The sequence below is a fragment of the Brachyistius frenatus genome, unplaced genomic scaffold (genome assembly GCF_029030835.1).
Source record: "Brachyistius frenatus isolate BFR_SWC_R1_liver_20210118 unplaced genomic scaffold, ASM2903083v1 Contig_15, whole genome shotgun sequence".
Lineage (NCBI taxonomy): Eukaryota > Metazoa > Chordata > Actinopteri > Embiotocidae > Brachyistius > Brachyistius frenatus.
Genome location: NW_027210614.1, coordinates 2,529,467 through 2,550,954, shown reverse-complemented (window position 1 = coordinate 2,550,954; position 21,488 = coordinate 2,529,467). Strand labels below are relative to the sequence as shown.

The 21,488-nt window shown below is 43.7% G+C and overlaps 1 protein-coding gene across 5 annotated transcripts; it reads left to right on the top strand.

Moving 5' to 3' along the window:
* Positions 1 to 206: 206 nt before the first annotated feature.
* On the top strand, positions 207 to 20,924 carry kif7 (kinesin family member 7). Of its 5 annotated transcripts, XM_069693592.1 has the most exons (24): positions 504 to 812; positions 1,385 to 1,865; positions 2,125 to 2,322; positions 2,460 to 2,859; positions 2,948 to 3,295; positions 3,561 to 3,753; positions 3,855 to 4,022; positions 4,217 to 4,375; positions 4,554 to 4,690; positions 6,438 to 6,559; positions 7,274 to 7,414; positions 7,508 to 7,713; positions 7,874 to 8,071; positions 8,361 to 8,486; positions 8,739 to 8,915; positions 9,000 to 9,215; positions 9,401 to 9,508; positions 15,588 to 15,638; positions 16,388 to 16,613; positions 16,743 to 18,498; positions 18,585 to 18,758; positions 19,396 to 19,560; positions 19,750 to 19,796; positions 19,922 to 20,924. In XM_069693592.1, the coding sequence occupies exons 2-24, from the start codon at positions 1,535 to 1,537 to the stop codon at positions 20,482 to 20,484; spliced, it is 6,210 nt and encodes a 2,069-aa protein (XP_069549693.1). In that variant the 5' UTR covers positions 504 to 812; positions 1,385 to 1,534; the 3' UTR covers positions 20,485 to 20,924. The 5 variants fall into 5 exon arrangements, with proteins under 5 accessions (XP_069549689.1, XP_069549693.1, XP_069549691.1 ...); XM_069693588.1 differs by lacking the exons at positions 504 to 812; positions 15,588 to 15,638; positions 16,388 to 16,613; ... (3 more) ...; positions 19,750 to 19,796; positions 19,922 to 20,924 and adding exons at positions 207 to 330; positions 9,901 to 10,099; positions 10,300 to 10,461; positions 11,069 to 11,769 and having other exon boundaries at positions 9,401 to 9,607; XM_069693590.1 differs by lacking the exons at positions 15,588 to 15,638; positions 16,388 to 16,613; positions 16,743 to 18,498; ... (2 more) ...; positions 19,750 to 19,796; positions 19,922 to 20,924 and adding exons at positions 9,901 to 10,099; positions 10,300 to 10,461; positions 11,069 to 11,769 and having other exon boundaries at positions 9,401 to 9,607.
* The last annotated feature ends 564 nt before the right edge of the window (positions 20,925 to 21,488 follow it).

Sequence of the window (21,488 nt, the reverse complement as noted above, 5' to 3'; positions counted from 1 at the left end):
TTAAGTTGAACTTTTAACGCAGGACTTTCACGTTACTGTCTTGATTTTTATTTATTTATTTTTTTACTTAAGTAAACGACCCAAATACTTCCGTCGCCCTGGTTGTTGTTTGTTCGCCCTCTCTCCGGTGGAGCCTCTCGGTCTTGATGCTTTGCGGCAGACTGAACCCAAACTTCAGCCCAAACTTTGGGGCTCCTCCCCCTGACTGTTCCTCAGCCTCCAGTCTCCGCAACAAACACACGAGAAAGAAAAAAAAAAAAAAAAAAAAAAACACAACCCACCGTCCAGCGGTATCCTGAGTCCCTGCTAAAAAACTTCTGCTACATTTGAGTAAGTAGTGTCAGCTGTTCGTGGCTAAGATAAAACCCCCGCCACCCACCCTCGTTCAGCGCATGTTGTTTCCGGTGATCCATTTGCAGCTCCTCCGGTCCACCTTCATCCTCATGTCTCCCGAGAGGTTGTTTGTTCGGACTGCTGCTAACTTTAGCTTAGCTGAAGTTGCTCTTGCAAAACAAGCAGCAGCCTTTGAACGAACCCTGAGCTTGAGCTTGAGCTCGGGGAGGCCGAGGGACATTACAGCCACACGGGGAGACCAAGCCGACAGGGGTTTGGATATTTCCCTGTCCCCTGGTAGCGGCGGTGCCTGACGCGGTTACTTTTAGTCGACCTGAGCCGCCGCGAGCTAAACGCTACCTCGGTCGACTCCAGTCACGACTGCGGCTCGTTACGATGACTTTTACCAGCTCACTTCGCCGCATGAAGAAACGTGTCGCTTCGCTTTAATAATCGATGCTGACTAAAGTTGAACGACGGTGATTGAACGTAACGCTGGTTAGGTTAAAGTGTAGTGAAGAGACTGGACCAAAAAGGAAGTGTCCAGGTCCATTACTGCAGTGGAAACACTCGTAATCAAGTAAACCTAAAGTAAAAACCTTCAGTAAAGTATTATCAGCAAAATATGCTTAAAGTATGAAAATAAAATGAAACACTCCCTCTCAATGTTTTACTATTATAAATGGTAGTTTTGGATTAATATTACTGTTGAATTAAGGCGCATTTTACTGAAGCTGCGGTTATTTTCATGACGTATTTTTACTTGGTTTAATCAATAGGAGGGCATAATATTTTATGAGATCTTCATATGTTTGTATTGTTTCTGTTCTGTAAGGACCATTTATCGCTAAAAAGTTAACAAACTCAGAAAAACAATGCATTTTCCAGTTTGTTCAAGTGGATATTTAAACAGTTTATTTATTGGTCAACTTGAACTCTGCCTTGCCTGCACACACAGGTAGATCAGATAATTCTGTTTAATTTGAGGTAAATCTTACATCACAATGCCTTATTTCACTCTTTTAAAACACATTTTTGGCTCTATGCTTAGGTTGGGTGCTGTGGAGTAACTGAGTGGGGACAAAAACCTGAAATGAGATGTTGAAAACAACCTGACAGATGATTCCTGTTCCCTCTCGTGGCCCGAAGATGATCAACACATACCGGTGGAGCACAGAGGAGCTGTAACGGTGCAGAAGAAATGTCTCCCAAAGTGCCCGGCGGCCAAGGCAGAGGGGACTATTCTGCAGTGGAAGTAGCTGTTCGAGTGCGTCCCCTGCTGCCTAAAGAGCTTCTGCACTGCCATGAGAGTTGTATCACCGTGGACCCTGAACTGTGTCGCGTTACTCTGGGCCACGACCGACACTTTCTTTGTGACTTCCTGTTTGAAGAAACTTGCTGTCAGGAGGATGTTTATTCTGTGTCTGTCCAGCCGCTCATCGACGCCTTCTTCCAAGGTTTCAATGCGACTGTCTTTGCTTATGGGCAGACGGGCTCAGGCAAGACTTATACCGTCGGAGAAGCTAATATTTGTAAGTTATTCATTTATTTACGCTTTTGTAATATTATCCACTTCAGAATAGTAGCTGAGTATTTTGCTTCAACAGTGGGCCGGTGTGATCTATGTAAACACTTTCAAAATACAAATTGCTATAACAGTATTTATTTATAGACCAGAAAGAAAGAACACATCAGTTATACCGACCAAAAAAAGAGTATGAGCTATGGTCAAATCACGTTTAACTTACAAAACCGGTTTCATGCAATAATGTGTTTTAACGGTGTGTTTAGGTTCCTTCAGAGATGAGGAGCAGGGTATCATCCCCAGGGCTGTTGCAGACGTTTTCAAGCTACTAGACGAAAATGACCTCACAGACTTCTCTGTCCGAGTCTCCTATCTGGAGGTCTACAAAGAGGAGTTCAAGGACTTACTGGAGGTGGAGACTGCCAGCAAGGACATCCACATTCGAGAGGATAAAGGCAACATCGGTATGGAATATGCAGCCTTATTTGACTTCTAAGTATATTATGTTATATAACTATATCACAGCATTTTCCTGATTTGTTTAGGTTTGTTCATGTATTTATATCACTACTTTTTATGTTCTGTCTGTGTGACTTCATAGTTTTGTGTGGCGTAAAGGAGTGTGAAGTGGAGGGTCTCGATGAGGTGTTGAGTTTACTGGAGTCAGGAAACACCGCCAGGCACACCGGTGCGACCCAGATGAACCCAAACTCCAGCCGGTCGCACACTATTTTTACTGTGTACATGGACCAGCGTCGTGGAAGCTCTCGCCTTTATGGGACTGCTACAAGCTCTGGGCCACAAATGTTGTCTTCCAAGTTCCACTTTGTGGACCTGGCGGGGTCAGAGCGCATCTTAAAGACGGGGAACACTGGAGAAAGACTGAAGGAGAGTATCCAGATAAACAGTGGCCTTCTGGCTCTGGGAAATGTAATCGGGGCCCTGGGCGACCCCAAGAGGAAAGGCTCTCACATACCGTACAGAGATTCTAAAATCACCAGGTAAATTTTCATAGTTAATTGGTACTTTAGCAAACATTATTTTATATAATTACCTTGGTTTAAATTGTATCCTCCTTGTTTGAACCAGGATACTAAAAGACTCTTTGGGAGGAAATTCAAAAACCCTAATGATCGCCTGCATCAGCCCATCATCCTCAGACTTTGATGAGAGTCTGAATACACTGAACTATGCAACAAGGGCCAGAAACATTCAGAACCGGGCTACGGTCAACTGCAAGCGTGAGCCAGATCGTGTGGAAGGGCTGGAGCAACAAATCAAGGCCCTTCGCAGAGCTCTCGAAAACCGCCAGCGTTCAGAGACCCGCATCATTGCTCACGCTGATCAGAACAGGAGGCCTCGACTTGGAGAGGGAGAGATCAGCAAGCTGCAAGTTCAGAGTGCGCACTACAGGACGTGCACAGACACTGCTTACAGGTTAAAACACGTTCTCCGATCGAGTTCCACAGGAACAACACCCTGTTGAACCGCACTGAAATTATACCATGTATTAAATGTATATTGTAGAGTCTTCGTTGGAGGGATGCATGATGATATTGGCTTTTGGATTTCTTTCAATGACACATCTCTAAGGCCACTGGTGTATTGAATGGGCATCATCAGTCCACATGCTTCTTCAGTGTGAGATGTTTTCAGCTCATTTTCTCAGCATTAGTGTTCCTGTGCTGCTGATGTGTCGCAGGCTGCTGCGGGAGCTGCAGAGCGAAGGGGCTCTGACTGCAGAACAGAGTCTGAGGGTGAAGGAGTGGCTCTGCTCAGTGGAGGAGGAACGAAGTGGGCTGACCACTGCCTCAGGACCAGATAGCGGCATCGAGAACAGCTCCACTGAGGACAGTGGTGCGCTGAGGAGGGGAAGGCCGTCTGTTAGGAACCAGGTATGTCTCTTTACTCTCTTATGGAAGATTGTTTCAGACTGAATTTTTTTTTACATTTTATGGATACAGTACTGATGTCCTTCCAACTATCTTTCTCCCAGGACACAGAAGCTGTGGAGGAGAGGTGGAGCCACGAGCATGAAAGTGAGAAAGATGGAGAGAAAGAAGACAGTATTGTACATCTTCAATCACAGATCCAGCGGCTGGAGAGGGAGAACACTGACTTTCTAGCAGCTCTGGAGGATGCTATGGAGCAATACAAGCAGCAGGTCTGACACACTTTATTTCTAATGTTATTCCACTAGAGCAGTGATTCACAGTTGAGCGCCGGCATGCCATGTCAGTGGGTCTTTCATTTGTATGATCACCACAGAGCTGCGTCAGCATTATGTTATACAGATTTTTTTTTTTCAGGTGTTATGTGCCATTATATGTTACTGATTTTGTTTTCCTCTTGTCTCAGAGTGATAAGCTGCAGGAGCAACAGGACTTTATAGCAGACCTGCAGTGTCAGCTGTCTACTCCAGGGATGATGGGCCGGGGCCTTAACATGAGATTGCGTCCACACACCGCCCCTATGGGCTCCATGCAGCACAGTCAGAATGGAGGCACATACAGACAGGTAACCAACCTGCAGAGATAGTTTTTCAGATGAGAAACAAGAAATACAGAAATCCCTTTAGGATGTCCAAAAAGGATAATTTAATTGATTATTTTGATTTTTAAATGTCTTTAAGAGAATGTGTTTTTTTTTTAGCTTGCTTGATCTTAGATCTTTGTGCCTATTTATGTGATTACAGGTCAGTCCTGTGGGCTACCTAGGTAATGGGCCTTGCGGTGATCAGGATGGGAAACTTTATGAGGAGCAGGAGATCCCAGATGGAGCAGAAATGCATTGGAGGGAAGAAGAGAACTGCCTCAGCCAGGAGAGATGCAAGTATGTTGTTTTTATTGAAATCATTACTTGCGGTTTACATTGTCTAAACTGTGTTGATATAATACACTGCTCAAAAAAATAAAGGGAACACTTAAACAACACATCCTAGATCTCAATGAATGAAATATTCCAGTTGAAAATATTTATTCATTACATAGTGGAATGTGTTGAGAACAAAATAACATAAGAATGATCAATAGAAATCAAAATCATTATCCCATGGAGGTCTGGATTCAGAATCGTACTCAAAATAAAAGTGGAAAAATCAGATCACAGGCTGATCCAACTTCTGTGGAAATTCCTCAAGACAAGTCAAAATGAGGCTCAGTAGTGTGTGTGTGGCCTCCACGTGCCTGTATGCACTCCCTACAACGCCTGGACATGCTCCTGATGAGACGACAGATGTTCTCCTGAGGGATCTCCTCCCAGACCTGGATCAAAGCATCAGTCAACTCCTGGACAGTCTGCGGTGCGATGTGGCATTGGTGGATGGAATGAGACATGATGTCCCAGATGTGCTGGATTGGATTCAGGTCTGGGGAACGGGCAGGCCGGTCCACATGATGCATGCCTTCATCATGCAGGAACTGCTGACACACTCCAGCCACATGAGGCCGAGCATTGTCATGCATCAGAAGGAACCCAGGGCCCACTGCACCAGCATATGGTCTTACAATGGGTCTGAGGATCTCATCCCGGTACCTAATGGCAGTCAGGGTACCTCTGGCTAGCACATGGAGGGCTGTGCGGCCCTCCAAAGAAATGCCTCCCCAGACCATCGCTGACCCACTGCCAAACCGGTCACGCTGCAGGCAGCAGAACGTTCTCCACGGCGTCTCCAGACTCCGTCACGTCTGTCACATGTGCTCAGTGTGAACCTGCTCTCATCCGTGAAGAGCACAGGGCGCCGATGGAGAAGCTGCCAATCTTGGTGTTCTCTGGCAAATGCCAATCGCCCTGCACGGTGTTGGGCTGTAAGCACAGGCCCCATTTGTGGACGTCGGGCCCTCGTACCACCCTCATGGAGTCTGTTTCTGACAGTTTGAGCAGAAACATGCACATTAGTGGCCTGCTGGAGGTCATTTTGTAGGGCTCTGGCAGTGCTCCTCCTGTTCCTCCTTGCACAAAGGAGCAGATAGCGGTCCTGCTGCTGGGTTGTTGTCCTCCTACGGCCCCCTCCACGTCTCCTGGTGTACCGGCCTGTCTCCTGGTATCTCCTCCGTGCTCTTGACACTGTGCTGACAGACACAGCAACCTTCTTGCCACCGCGTGCATTGATGTGCCATCCTGGATGAGCTGCACTACCTGAGCAACTTCTGTGGGTTGTAGACACCGCCTCATGCTACCTCTAGTGGTGAGGGCACTGGCAAAATGCAAAAGTGACCAAAAATCATCCAGAAAGGACGAGGACAGAGAAATGGTCTGTGGTCACCACCTGCAGAACCGTTCCTTTATAGGGTTGTCTTGCTAATTGCCTCATTTCCACCTGTTGTCTGTTCCATTTGCACAACAGCAGGTGAAATTGATTCACAATCAGTGTTGCTTCCTAACTGGACAGGTTGATTTCCCAGAAGTGTGATTGACTTGGAGTTACAATGTGTTGTTTAAGTGTTCCCTTTATTTTTTTGAGCATTGTATATACTGCACACATTACAGACCAATTATTTATAGACACTGTTCATTTCAGTGCACCTGTGCTCATGTTATGCGTAAAGTACATGTGCTGTAATGCCAGTGATTCTGTCAGGCAGGTGAACCTGACCTGGACCAGGCGGGAGATGCTGTTCAGAGGACTCGCAACTGGAGGCAGAGGGGCAACATTTCAACTGCCTGAGCCAGACCAACACCCCTGCTTAGCCAGAAAAGCATGTAAGTCTAACAACTTGCTCGCTCAAAGATGTCCCTGGATGTTCAAAATTGATTTGATGGAGCATTGATTTGGATGTTGAGTCAAACAAGGAATCCAACTGGTTTTGCATTGTTTGTTCGGACTGTTTGTGTGACTTCACTACTGGAATCGTCATTTAAATGTTCCCACGATCTTTAATAGAAACACCTCTCTTTTCTACACATTTTCAAATTAAGTCTGTGTTTACAAATCCAGTTTGTCATTTATTTACAAGAGTACACCATCAGAAATATTTGCACTTTTTCATTTACAAAGAAATATGTAACCTCTTATGATCTCCTGTGTTGAACCGTCCGTTTCCAAGTTTGCTGTACACAGAGAGATCTTTAAGTGGATTACAGAGACACCAGCCTGGCACGGGATGGCAATCTATTTATTTGTCTATTATGTTGTGGTTCCTTTTGTGATCTGCCTTGAACTGGTTGCATCGGTGTGACCACAGAATTTTAAAACCTGCATATGATATGCTTTTATTGCCCGCTGTTTGTCTCCATTGTGTTTATATGACACGCAATTTACGCAGAGGTGGAGGGTTGAGAGTCAAATAGGGATTATTGATCTGTGTGAAAGATCACACATGGGGGAGTGAATTTGGGGTGTTGCCTCAAAGCGCTGTCCTCTTCCTCATTTTACAACCTCACTTACCTCTTTTGTTCTCTCATATCTCTGTGTAGCCAACTCCAGTACTGGGGAAAGTCTGAGAAGTTTTGAAGGCATTTCAGAGTTGGGACTCCTTCAGGCACAGCAGAAGATCAGGGAGCTGTCGGTCACCATCCGCATGAAAGAAGAACTCATCAAGGAGCTGGTCAAAACAGGTAGCAGTTTCAATCTCATTACTCCGCCTCGGCTGCATCTTTTCTAAATAGATTTTCTCTTCTGTGACTTTGTAAATCAATTGTTTTTTTAAGGTAAGGATGCCCAAGCCCTGAACAAGCAGTACAGCCATAAGATCACAGCTCTGGAGAGTGAAGCAGTGCAGGCTCGGCAGGAGCTGCTGGAGGCCCAGCGGCAGCTGCAAGATCTGGAGAGGCAAGAGAGAGAAATCAGTGCAACAGACAAGACCAGAGCACAGGAATGTCGCAGGAAGATAGCTGCTGCTCAGAGCAAAGTTCAGGTTTGAAAAATAGCACACAGCCAACAAACAGCTATTTATGGAGTTAATTGTTTGGCATCGGGAAGAATATTCTTTTTGCGGCTAAGATGCTTATTTTGAGAGCTTTCAGACTTGTAAACCTGAACTTCTAAATGGGAAAACATGTGTGGTACTATATTAGGTACTAAATCAGCGTCAGCGGGATACTGCTCGTCTCGCCAACCTTCCTGTCCAGAGTGAACGTCGCGTGGTGGAGCTGGAGAGAAGCGTCCAGTCTATGAGACAGCAGCAGGAGCAGCTGCAAAGACGGTTGCGTCAGGAAAGTCAACAGAAACGACGTCTGGAGACCGAAATGCAGCGCAGAACTCACAGAGTCAAGGTACTGAAGAGTAGCGCATACACCTGAGTGGCAGATTATTTATTTAATGATTATGTACATGTACGTAACATAGTCCCTTTTGAAACATTACGACAAAAATCGTATTAAACAAATATAATTTGTGTCACACGTAATGCTGTAGTTTTAGTAGAGAATCAAAATCGGTAATGTAGCAATTCATTTGATTGGACATAAGTGCCAAATGCAGTGATTTACTTTTGGTAGAAGTCGTTTTCTTCTGCACTTGTCCTGTAATTGATCTTCATCTTCTCCACCGTCACCATTACAGGAACTCGAGATAAAAAACGAGCAGCAGCAGAAGATCCTGAGGATAAAGACGGAGGAGATCGCAGCCTTCCAGAGGCAGCGACGCAGTGGCAGTAATGGATCCGTCATCTCATTGGAAGAGCAACAGGTGCAACGAGAACTGAACTACAATGCAGTTATTGTGTTTTAATTGTTTATATAGCTCCATTGTTAATTTTAAGTTTAGTAACTGGAGGTGGAGAATTATGCTAGTTGTACCTATCACTCACATGAGCTGAGCCTGTGATCATGGAAATCCATTTTTACGAGCTAGCCTTGTAACACAGTAAGTAATAAACTTATCTGACTGCTGTGTTTGAATGTTTCTGTTTGGTTTTATGTCTCGTCACCCTGTGAGCAGAAGATCGAGGAACAAAAGCGCTGGCTGGACGAGGAGATGGAGCGGGTCCTAGAGCAGAGAAGAGGTCTGGAAGGTCTGGAAGGAGAGCTGACTAAACGTGAGGAAATCCTGGCCAAGAAAGAAGCTTTGCTACAGGAGCGCAGCAGCCTGGAGACCAAGAGGCTGCGCTCCAGTCAGGTACTTAACAAACAGCAACAGTTCAGTTCAGTGACACAGGAAACTGGTAAATGAAATTTTTTTTTTTATTTATCTTTCCTGCAGGCCTTAAGTAAAGATCTGGTGACACTCAGCGGGCGTATTGAATCGCTTGAGCGAGAGCTGAGTGACAGGAATGGTCTCCTCCGCAGCAGCAGTGCTCAAGACTCCCAACAGATCCGCCAAGAGATCTCCAACCTGCGTCAGGAGAAAGATTCACTGCTGAAACAGCGAGTTGAGCTGGACGACAAGCTGCGGCAGGGCAACCTGCTCTCACCTGAGGTTCAAGTGCCCTAATATTATTAAATCACCTACACTTTAGGTTAAGCAATATTTCACTGTTCAGGAAACGTATAGAGTACTCGCATAGCAAGCACTAGTAAGTCCTGGATGTAATATTAGCTTTCTGTGGCTCACTGTCTGTTCACATCCTCATGAAGCCCATCTGTTCACTCTGATGTTACCAGGAGGAGAGAACCCTTTTCCAGCTGGACGAGGCGATTGAGGCTCTGGATGCAGCTATTGAGTACAAGAATGAGGCCATCACTCAAAGACAGAGACAGCTGAGGGCTTCTGCCAGCATGCTCTCCCAGTGGGAGATGAACCTCATGGCCAAGCTCAGTTACCTGTCTGCCTCTGAGACCAGGGCTCTGCTGTGCAAGTACTTCGACAAGGTCTGTGTAACTTTCAACCCAAGATTTCTCTCTTCTTTTTTTTTTTTTTCAAATCGCATTTTCTCCACTTCAATGTTGCAGAATCCCAAATGTCCATTTTTTATTTTTTTTAGATGAGGTGGCAAGTTGCTCACCCTACTCTTTCATTTAAACTTCAGCAGCATTAGCACAATTCTCATTAGCAATTGCAATGCTTGCATCCTTTCATGAGCGAGCTCAGCGAAGTCCGACCCGGCCCGGTAAGACTTTGTCTAAACTATGCTGAAGAGTGTTCGTGTGGACGTGTTCTGCAGGTGGTGTCTCTTCGTGAGGAGGAGCGTAAGCTGCAGCTCGCCCTGGCTGAGCTGGAAATGCAGCTAGATGAACAGCAGAGGTTGGTGCAGTGGTTGGAAAACGCTCTTGATCGTACTCAGCTCGACACAGATCGCCGGCTTACACAACAGCAGAAGGAACATGAGCGGAGTGTGCAGCTCTTACTGCAGCAGTGTCGAGGTGACGATCACACACGGACAATACCTCATATATTTCTTAGTGGTCTATAGTGGGTGTAGTTTAGGTTTACGTGGGAGTATAAATTGGACTAAAGTGATGGTAATGGCAAAGAGTATTTACTTCTTTTATTTTTATTATTCTCAAAGTCAGTCATTGATATTGATAGCAGTTGCTCACCCTCGTCTGTCCCATCACAACAGAGCAAATAGACGAGGGTCTGGCAGGACGGCAGCGGCAGTATGAGGGATGGATCCATAACCTCAGCAAGGAGCTGAACCACTACAAGGCGGCTAACGTGGAACTGAGCACCAGACTGAGGGAGCTCTGTGGCTCAGCCGGCCAGCCAAAGGAGCATCCTAAAGGTAAAGGTATTGTTACATCCAAGTTTTTACTTTGCTTTACTCAGACTTAGAATTAAGATAATCATGTTGTTCAGAGTAGGACTGCATCTAAGGATTATTTTTTTTAATTAATTTATTGATTATTTTCTACATTAGGTGTTTGGTATTTAAAAAGCCTAAAATGTCATTTATCATAGAGGACTGAAGGAATCAGAAAATATAAACATCTAAAAATCTGAAATTTTTTGCAATTTTCCACAAACAAATTACTCAAACTGATTCATCAGTTAGTTGACAATAATTTACTGTTAATGAACGTATTGATGAATTAACTTATTTTAGTTTTCAAGCAGTTCTGAATAATTTAAATGCTGGACCATGCAGAAGGTCCAATTTGACAATTTTCCTTTAGTTTGTTGTTTAATTATAAACTTGTATTTGGCAGGATATCTAACATCCTGTTTTTTTTTTTTATCATTTATTTTGCCCTCAGATGTCTCTATTGATGTTTGTTTTAATATTTTAAAAGCTCAGAAGTTAAAAAGCTGCAGTCTGTTAATCGATACGCACTGTTAAAAGTAATGTTTTCCAACACGTCTAACTGTCCTGCTGACGTGCCGTCTTTCAGTCGTGCCATCTGACAGTAAACCTGCCAACGTTGGCAGTGTGGAGAAGTTGAGCCGCTGCTCTGAGGACAGCCCGGGAGGCCGAGGGGGGGTGCAGCTGGACAAACCTTCCAGGTCCAGGGAGGAGATGCGGGAGCTGGTGAACACCCCTCTCCCGTCCACGTGGAGACGCTCCTCTCTCCCCACAGAGGAACCTGCCGTCATGGAGGAGCTGTGGCTTCAGGTGGCCGGAGACGCTCCCGTGAACCGTGTTGTTCAAACTGGTATGGGGTGCTGGGGCGGGCCGACATCGCTGCCTGTGGTCAAATCTCGCAGAGAGTCCCGTCGCTCCAGCCTCAACATCGGACCACTGACCTCAAACAATGCATTAATTGATGTGCGGAAGAATCCTGTCTGAAAATGTTATGTATTGGGGAGCTCAAGAACATTTTGGTTTCTGAACAATTTTGTGGTTTTATCAGTCTTGCGTTTTGTATTTAAATTTTTTTACTTATGTTTTTTTAATGAACACAAACGGATTTTTATACAAAGCACTTTTCACTGAGGTAAAGTTTGTTTTCATTTCATAAAGATGGTAGGTTTACGGTCTTACCATACAAATCATTTGCGTCATTACAAAATAAGGTTTTCTCTAATCGCTCTCTAATCATGTAATCTTTTGACCTCCGACAATATTTTGTATTAAATGTTTTTGTCTTCTGCGCTCATGTAGCCCCTGTTGTCATTTATAGTCAAGTCAAGGATTGTCATCAAATTTTATTTGTAGCTCTGATTTTGTTCACAAACAGCCCAGTTAAAACTGGCTTTACTCTTGTGGCTTATAACAAATAAACCAAAAATAAGATTAAAATTGTAAAGCTGAAAATCATGCATCATTACAATATTGATTTTTGGTGTTTATATTTGAAGTACCACAATACAGCATATCTCCCCATGCACTATCACCCCTCATTTTGCCATGTGCTGATCAGGACATAAACATTGACAAGTACAAAGTGGAAATCAGTCAGAATATGAGAAAGATCCGTTGTAATACGTGCGCATATGTGCACGTGTCTGTGTCACGGCCTGTGTTTTTTATAGACTGCCCACCTTATAGTTGAATAGGTTTTGTGTAATTTAATTCAATTCAATTTTATTTATATAGCGCCAAATCACACCATGGGTTATTTCATGGCTCTTGACACATTAAAATCCTCACAGCAGAACTTTACAATATTTTACAGAGAAACCAAACAATTCAATAATTCCCACATAAGCTAGGAGGGGGGGGGACCCTCCTCTTTAAGGGAGGAAAACCTCCAACAGAGGGAAGGAAAAACTACCTTTTAACAGCAAAGTTGTGGACTTGTGTCTACTTAATGTTTGTTATTCCCCTGTAAAGAACATGGAGACAGTCCCGCTGCCTGATGCCGTCAGTCAGTGGTGGTGAACCAATCCTCAATCGGTGCGCGTGAAGTGTCACGTGCATTCCTTATGGATTACTGTTTTCTAGGACAGAGGCTTTGCTCAATAATTGACAACTATGGGGGTCATATGATATGACGTACAAGCTATTTTACACTGAATTTGAAATGAAATTCAGTCTAGCTCCGCCCCTTCTCTGATCTAACGGGACCTCTTTTAAAGCCTTTTGCTTTAGTGTGTGTATGAAAAGTGATGAACAAATAAAGTCTGATTAATGAATTATTTTACAGGATATAAACTCTGATGATGGATGTAGTATTTGTCGTTTGTTTGTCGTGTAGCGGTTCTTGTTTTTGACTCGGTGCTCTGACGAACTTCCGCCGACCCTCCTCCGACCCTCCTCCGACCCTTCTTTCTTTCACTTTGTCCAGTGTGACGCAGGTTCTTTCTGAAGGTATGTTGACGACATTTTTCAGGGTTTTATCTCTTTTGCGAGTCTTTTGACGTGGTGTGTGTAAGCGGTTTAGTTCCAGGACTAACAGCAGAAATAAGCCGCTCGGCTCCTGTAAGAAGTCGACATAGTCTATTTGAATACAGTGAACCCTCGTTTATCGCGGGGGTTACGTTCCAAATAGAGACCGTGATAGGTGAAATCCGTGAAGTAGTAACCTTTATTTTTTTTACAATTATTATACAATGAAATACTCCATAATACATTGAAACCAAAGAACAAAACCTTTTTACAAGCCCAAGCATTTGTTTAACAAATAAAAGTACTGTATAAATGTTTTTTTTTTTACAAATAACTACTGTACTGTAAAATAATAATTTGAATCATCAATACGAACTGAAGGCTTCAAATTGCTGAGATCGGCACCGCCCCACTGCGACCCGAGTCATTGGATTAGAACGGGAGGAAATGAAAAATGATTATGAAAACAAATACAAAGTACAGTAGGACAAATAGTGACTCGTGTATTTCACTGCTCTTCTGACTGAGCCGCTGCATCCTGACTCCGCTCTGCAGCGGTTCTTTCTTCTAAAGCCGGCGGTGCAGGTGTGGTTTTTCGAGAGAAGAACATAGTTATCGGTAGTTGTTGTCGCTCTTTTTTCTTCTGGGCAAAAAGATTCTTATAAACCGACATGCCACCATCGATTATTTTTAATTTGGCAAGCTGTTTTACGTACGTGTACATATTAAACCGCAACGTTATTGACAAACAGGTAGAGAAGAAGCGGAGAGACTGTTTAGCCAATCAGAATGCAGAACACAATGCACGATGCAAATCCGTGAAGCAGCGAGACCGTGAAAGGTGAACCGCGTTATAGCGAGGGTTCACTGTATTTCCGAAAGTTGGAGCTGCTCTGTTGGAGCTGCGAGGAAGAAGAGCAGCAGCTGAACTCGTTAATAAAACCAAATAAAGACGAACAGAAACAGGAGAAATGAGCTGAAGCAGCATGTAGAATAAAAAACCACATCTCTCAGCCTCGTTTTAATGCTCCGTCGGTGACCCTGCTTATTTCACATCTGTAACTTATTACTTTTATTATCAGTTATTTGATCAAAATATTTTTTTGAAGTGCTGTTAAATAGAAATGTAAGAAATGCTCCGTCTACTTCTACGTTTCTATAACGCACTTTAGGCGGTGTAAATGCTGTTGTAGTGAGAGACTTGTCTGCTCGGCGGGGGAGGAGGGAGTTGGAGCGGGCGAGTTCACCTGCGCTGGTTACTGAGGGATCGCACCTGTAGGAGTGAGTGAGGGAACAGGAATTAAAACGGGCAGTGAACGGGCGCTTCTGTCTGTGGGGAGCGGAGCTCGGTGTTCGTGCAGTGCCCGAAGGGGATGTCATTACATTAGGACTGGTTCTGGCTCTTGTGGGTGGTACTCGGTGGGGGGGAGGGGGTTTAAGTCTCGGACTACCGGTGTGTAAGGCTGTATCCTCTTATAAATTTGTCATAATAAAGATTGTTACACTATTTGTAGCACTGGGGCATGTTATGGCTTTTATTTTTTTTAATTTTTTTTTGTATGTGATTGACTTCAGGCACAACAGTGCATGTGTTAAAGGGGCCGTTTATAAACTTACCTTGCAGCTTCATGACAGCATGTGGTGGACTGATGGTGGAAGTGCAGCAGCCTCCTTTGTCTCACTGCTGACACTGATATGAAAGAGAAAATCAGAGGCAGTCAGCAGAGGAGCCGCTGTTGTTTGTAATGCTAAACTGATGCAGAGGAGGATTTCAGCATATGTGGAGATGAATTGTGTTTCCTCTACAGATTAAAGTGTGTGAAGTGAACTGAGCAGCATGGATCTGCGGGGGAGTGTCCTGTCCACTGACAGATTTATTGATTTTTCAGAACAGGCAGTTGGGTGAGTTTTTGTGTGTTTCATTGTTGATGTTGTGTGTCCTTGTTATCTTGTTTGTTCTTAACAGTTTCTAATCATATTTAAAATAAATCATCATGACACAGAGTCAGTAACCATCATGCTCCAATAAAAAAAGCTGCACTTCACAGCAGAAGCTGGTAACATGTTGGATGTGACAGCTTAATCAGTCACATATTGTGTAACAATACGCAGTGCTTCCCATATTTACTTTGATCCATTTCAGCATTTTTTATCTTTTTATTACTTATCCTGTCTGAGAGAACTACGCCATCAATGCGATCGATTAACGACTGGTCAATCTTCCCTTGCTCTCCTTCACCTGTGTCTACTCTGCACCATGTCAGTGCAGCATAGGTTTAGCTCCGCCCTTAATGAAACACAGAGATCAGAGGACAGAAACACAGTCAGTTGGAAAGAAACGGGTAGCTCATAAATTAGGTGAATAACATGAAAACAATATTTTGGCTGGACAACCACAGTGGGGTCACAGTTCAGCTGAATGCTGTGACTTCAAATTAAAAGCCCTCCAGTTTCACACAGGGTCCAGCTGTATACTAGGTTTGGACTTGGACGCGTTTCTTTCAGGAGGGGCGGGGGGGGTCCCAGTCGAAGGGGATTTGACCCTTTTCAAACCAGTTTGGCCATATAAAGTAGGCATTTGGGGATTATCTGTGAAATTGTAGATGCAGAAGATATGTTTTTCATGTTGTTGCAGCCAAGAGGAAATCAGTGATCAGCTTCTGCAACAAATACCTCTGGACTCCATATTTCAGGTGAGCCTCATTATGATTCAACTCTTTATTGCCACATCAACGGGACAAAAGAATTTGCACATGAAACACAATCATTGACCATTGCATTAGATACAAAAAAAATAGAATCCGGTGTAATACAAAAGTCCTGCAATAAATCCTCCCTTCATGAAGGTTATATATCAAAGTTCAAAGACTGTTACTGTTGAACGCGGCATAGTGATGTACACGTAGCAGGAGGAAGCGAGGGGGGTGGGGTGTGGGGTTGGTTCTGACTTGATCCAAATGGAAACCTGGCGATACAACGTCCAGCCCACCGACAGCTGTAACCTGACTGCACCACCGGTCTGTCAATCAAACAGACACGCCCCCAGAAAACCTGCCGTTTTGAGGCTTATTTTCTCATTGATGACCGGATTATTTTCAGATAGAACGCCAGAAAACTATTAAGAAGGGGCAGCTTTAGCTAACAAAACCAAAATAACTTATTCATAAGTGTAAGTATTTACATTTATTTACTTATGCAAGTTGAATGGGAGTCTATGGTGCCGAAAGCTTTTTGGAGCCAACCTCTAGTGGCACCTGGTGGTATTGCAAATTATGCACTTCTGCATCTGCCTAATTTTTCAGACCTGAAAAATTCAAAGTGTTTTAACTGATTAATTTTTAAAGATGATATTGATCCTAATATTTTCCACAAATTTACACACATCTGAATTTGTTTTTATTAAGTTTTAATTGAACTGATATATTTCTATATATATTTCCAGCTGCTGGAGGAAAACATTGTCACATTTGTGAGGAGCGAGCTGAAGCAGATGCAGACGGTTCTGAATCAAAATTACCTACAAAGCTTAGGAAGTCAGGAGGATGAGGAGGTGTTGGAGGGTGAGGATGAAGAGCAGAGGAGGAGCAGCAGAGAGTCATTTCTGAAGATCACACTGCACTTCCTGAAGGGAATGCATCAGAAGGAGCTGGCTGACTATCTGCAGAGCAGTAAGAGGATTTCTCTATGTATTTAACCTGCTGGATAAACTGACATTTACTGATGTGACTTTAGGTTTATGAAATGTGGGAATGTTTACTGTCATTTATTCATTGATTCCATTTGTTGTGTTCATTCAGAAATTATTGCTGCACTTTGTCAACGTAAACTTAAATCTGACCTGAAGAGGAATTTCAAGCAGGTGTTTGAGGGGATTTCTAAAGCAGGAAATGGAATCCTTCTGAATGAGATCTACACAGAGCTGCACATCAGAGAGGGAGGGATTGCAGAGGTCAATGAGGAACATGAAGTCATACAGATTCAAAGAACATCCAGGAAACCACACAGACCAGAAGCACTCATCAGAGAGGAGGACATCTTTAAAGGCTCACCTGGAAGAGATAAACGAATCAGAACAGTGCTGACGAAGGGAGTGGCTGGCATTGGGAAAACGATCTTAACACAGAAGTTCACTCTGGACTGGGCTGAAAACAAAGCCAACCAGAACATCCAGTTCATGTTTCCAATCACTTTCAAAGAGCTGAATGTCCTGAAAGAGAAAAAGTTCAGTCTGGTGGAACTTGTTCATCTCTTCTTCACTGAAACTAAAAGCGCAGGAATCTGCAGCTTTGAAGAGTTCCAGGTTGCGTTCATCTTTGACGGTCTGGACGAGTGTCGACTTCCTCTGGACTTCCAAAACAATCAGATCCTGACTGACGTTAACGAGTCCACCTCGGTGGATGTGCTGCTCACAAATCTCATCACAGGGAAACTTCTTCCGTCTGCCAACCTTTGGATAACCACACGTCCTGCAGCAGCCAGTCAGATCCCTGCTAATTGTGTTGACAGGGTGACAGAAATTGAAGGGTTCACTGACCAACAGAAGGAAGAGTACTTCAGGAGGAGATTCAGAGATTCGGAGCAGGCCAGCAGGATCGTCTCCCACATCAAGACATCCCGAAGCCTCCACATCATGTGCCACATCCCGGTCTTTTGCTGGATCACTGCTACAGTTTTGGAAGATGTGTTGAAAAGCAGCGACAGAGGTGAGCTGCCCAAGACCCTGACGGAGATGTACATCTACTACCTGGTGGTTCAGTCCAAAGTGAAGCTGATCAAATATGATGGCGGATCTGAGACAGATCCACACTGGAGTCTAGAGAGCAGGGGGATCATTGAGAATCTGGGAAAACTGGCTTTTGAGCAGCTGCAGAAAGGAAACCTGATCTTCTATGAATCAGACTTGATCGAGTGTGGCATCGATGTCAAAGCAGCCTCAGTGTACTCAGGAGTGTTCACCCAAATCTTTAAAGAGGAGAAAGGGTTGTACCAGGACAAGATGTTCTGCTTTGTCCACCTGAGCGTTCAGGAGTTTCTGGCTGCTCTTCACGTCCATCTGCAGCAGGTTGACAGGAGATTCAGCGAAGACAAACCCCAAGTAACTCAGTTCTACCAGAGTACTGTGGATAATGCCTTACAGAGTCCTAATGGACACCTGGACCTGTTCCTCCGCTTTCTCATGGGTCTTTCAGTGAAGTCCAATCAGACGCTCCTACGAGGCCTGGTGACACAGACAGGAATAATCTCACAGACCAAACAGGAAACAGCCCAGTACATCAAGAAGAAGATCAGTGAGAATCTGTCTGCAGAGAGAAGCATCAACCTGTTCCACTGTCTGAATGAACTGAATGATCATTCTCTGGTAGAGGAGATCCAACAGTCCCTGAGATCAGGAAGTCTCTCCACAGATCAACTGTCTCCTGCTCAGTGGTCAGCTCTGGTCTTCATCTTACTGTCATCAGAAGATCTGGACATGTTTGACCTAAAGAAATACTCTGCTTCAGAGGAGGCTCTTCTGAAGCTGCTGCCAGTGGTCAAAGCCTCCAACAAAGCTGTGTAAGCATGTTGAGATGTTGTTCAGTCCTGATGCTTTAGGTGTGCTGAACATTTTATTTATATTTCTGCTCATATTGTTTCTTCAGACTAACTGGCTGTAACCTGTCTGAGAGAAGCTGCAAAGCTCTGTCTTCAGTTCTTAGCTCCCAGTCCTGCAGTCTGAGAGAGCTGGACCTGAGTAACAACGACCTGCAGGATTTTGGAGTGGAGCTGCTGTGTCCTGGACTGAAGAGTCCACACTGTAAACTTGAGATTCTGAGGTCAGAATTCAAATTATTCAACTGATGAGTATTATTTTCCTGGATAAACAACCAACCTGTGCACAACCCTGTTCCCAAAAAAGCTGGGATGCTGTGTAAAATGTAAATAAAAACTAAATGTGATGATTCGCAAATAATTTAAACCTATACCCACATCAGTAACATGATTGGATATAAAAAGAGCATTCCAGAGAGGCAGAGTCTCTTAGCAGTGAACATGGGAAGGGGTTCATGACCCAGTGAAAGACTGCATGCGCAAATACTGCAATTATCTAAAAATAATGTTCCTCAATGGAAAATTGCAAAGAGTTTGGGGACTTCATCATATAAAGTACAAAATATCATAAAAAGATGCATACAATCTGGAGAAAACCAATATTAGATAGCCATGATCTTTAAGCCCTCAGGCGGCATTAAAAGACACAATTCTGCAGTGGAAATCACTGCATGGGCTCAGAAACACTTCTGAAAAACATTGTCTGTGAACACAGTTTATCACTGCATGCACAAATGTACTGGTTAAAACTCTACCATGCAAAGAAGAAACAAAAACTGGAACTGAAAGAAAAACAAGAAAACAGTCAAACATCCAGCCAGCAGGTGTTTACAGGTGGTTTGTTGTGTCGTGTGTCTGCAGGCTGTCAGGTTGTCTGATCACAGAGAAAGGCTGTGCTTCTCTGGCCTCAGCTCTGAGCATTAATCACTCCCATCTAAGAGAGCTGGACCTGAGCTACAACCACCCAGGAGACAGGGCAGCGACTGCTAGACTGGAGAATCCTGACTTCAGACTGGAAACACTCAGGTATGGAGAGGTTGGTGCAGCCACAGACCGAGTCGGAGAGAGGAGGATACAGGACAGGGCTTTAGAGATGCTACAGTCAAGTGAATTTGAAAATGTTGGACTTTTTCTTTATCAGTCCATATCTTGTCCATATGTGCATGCTGAAAGAGACTATATGGGTCTCCCCTCTTCCCTCCCCCCCACTTTCAGGTTGGAGCCTGGTGGAGATCGATGGTTGAGACCAGGTCTGGGGAAGTGTAAGTGCAGCACATTTTCAACCATGTGCAAACTGTGACATCACTCAGTCACATCGATGATGCAGTCAAATAAACAGATGATCAATCAATGCCTGCCACTGTGTTGTGTTTGTTCTCTCCATCAGATTTCTGTGAGCTCACACTTGACAGAAACACAGTGAACGGAGAGATCAAGCTGTCTGCTGACAACAGGAAGATGACGTTTGTGAAGGAGGATCAATCGTATCCTAATCATCCTGCCAGATTTGATCACTATCCTCAGCTGCTGTGTACAGCTGGTCTTACTGATCGCCATTACTGGGAGGTCGAGTGCAGCGGAGAGGTTGATATAGCAGTGAGTTATGGAGGAATCACAAGGAGCGGAAACAGTGAAGACTGTTTGTTTGGATTAAACGATCAGTCCTGGAGTCTGAGCTGCATTGATGATGGACGGTACTCGGCCTCTCACAACAAGAGAGAAGTAACCATGCCCTCCTCCTCTTCCTCCTCCTCCTCTGTCTCTACGAAAGTAGCAGTGTATGTGGACTTGCCTTCAGGAACCCTGTCTTTCTACAGAGTCTCCTCCAACACGCTGATCCACCTCCACACCTTCAAAACCACATTCACTGAGCCTCTGTATCCTGGATTTGGGTTCTGGTTATTCTCATCATATAGATGCTCAGCTTCTCTGTGTTCAAGTCAGTATTAAGAGCCTTGTCTTGTTAGAGGAAAACTGTTGTGCAGATAGTTCCCATTTCATACTCCTCTATTAAATCGGTTTCTTTTGTAAACGTCTTCCTCTTAAAAGTCCTTTGAAGATGGAAGCTACAAACATCACAGGATCAAAATGTTCTTCTCTTTTTTCCAGTTAGAGGTTCACAGTGAATATCAGTGTATTGTGTTTCTCTGAAGCTCAAACTGCTCAGAGATATTTCTGAGATTATCGTCCATTTATCAGCCACTTAGTAGTCAAAACAGAACAAGGAGATCTTCATTTTGTTTCTTATTTTGAAATTACATTTGAACATGTTTTTCTGGTCCTTTATATGTTTTAATTTGAAGCACTTCATGTCGTTTTCTTGCTGTACAGCAATTTGAGCTGTATTTCTTGTATGAAAGGTGCTATACAAATAAAGTCTATTCATTGGCTACTGTCTGAAAGCCTAGGAAGAAAATACCTCATATTCCACCTCAAACATACGGGCTGTTTTACAGCATCATTACAAATAATCAATATACTCAAGATTTAATGTGAAGTCAGGTTTAACACACCTTTTCTATGTTGACAGAAACCTGTGGCCGACTCGGAAGACGGTGTGAAAACGTATCCGACAAACGTATCAAACACATCCGTGATGAGCTACTTTATCAATCCACTTTAAAGTTTAAAGGAAAGGACAGTTTCTACAACCAAAGTAATTATTGTCAATGCAGACTTAAAAAATAGAAACTATTTCTTTACTTACAGAACCTTTCTCCATGAGCAGCTCACTCCTTTATGGACGAGGGTTGTGTAGAAAACGTTTCCTCTTCAAAGAAGATTACATGAACGCAACCGATTTAAAGCTGCAGCTTTGTCTTGATGATAAATGTACAGTTTGAAAGTCGGAGCGGAGCATTTTCCTGTTCACGTGTTTAAACATCACATCACACTCTCAGTATGATTGTTTAAGGTGAAAAAAAGTTTTCATGTGAAATTCTTCAAACCTTAGA

What these genes read in the sequence shown, in the direction of transcription:
- kif7 (XM_069693592.1), top strand. Translation starts at nt 1,535, where the DNA reads ATGTCTCCCAAAGTGCCCGGCGGCCAAGGCAGAGGGGACTATTCTGCA. An exon ending in AGAGGATAAAGGCAACATCG is followed by an intron (nt 2,323 to 2,459) that starts GTATGGAATATG and finishes GTGACTTCATAG; the next exon opens with TTTTGTGTGGCGTAAAGGAG. An exon ending in CTCTGGACTCCATATTTCAG is followed by an intron (nt 15,639 to 16,387) that starts GTGAGCCTCATT and finishes ATATATTTCCAG; the next exon opens with CTGCTGGAGGAAAACATTGT.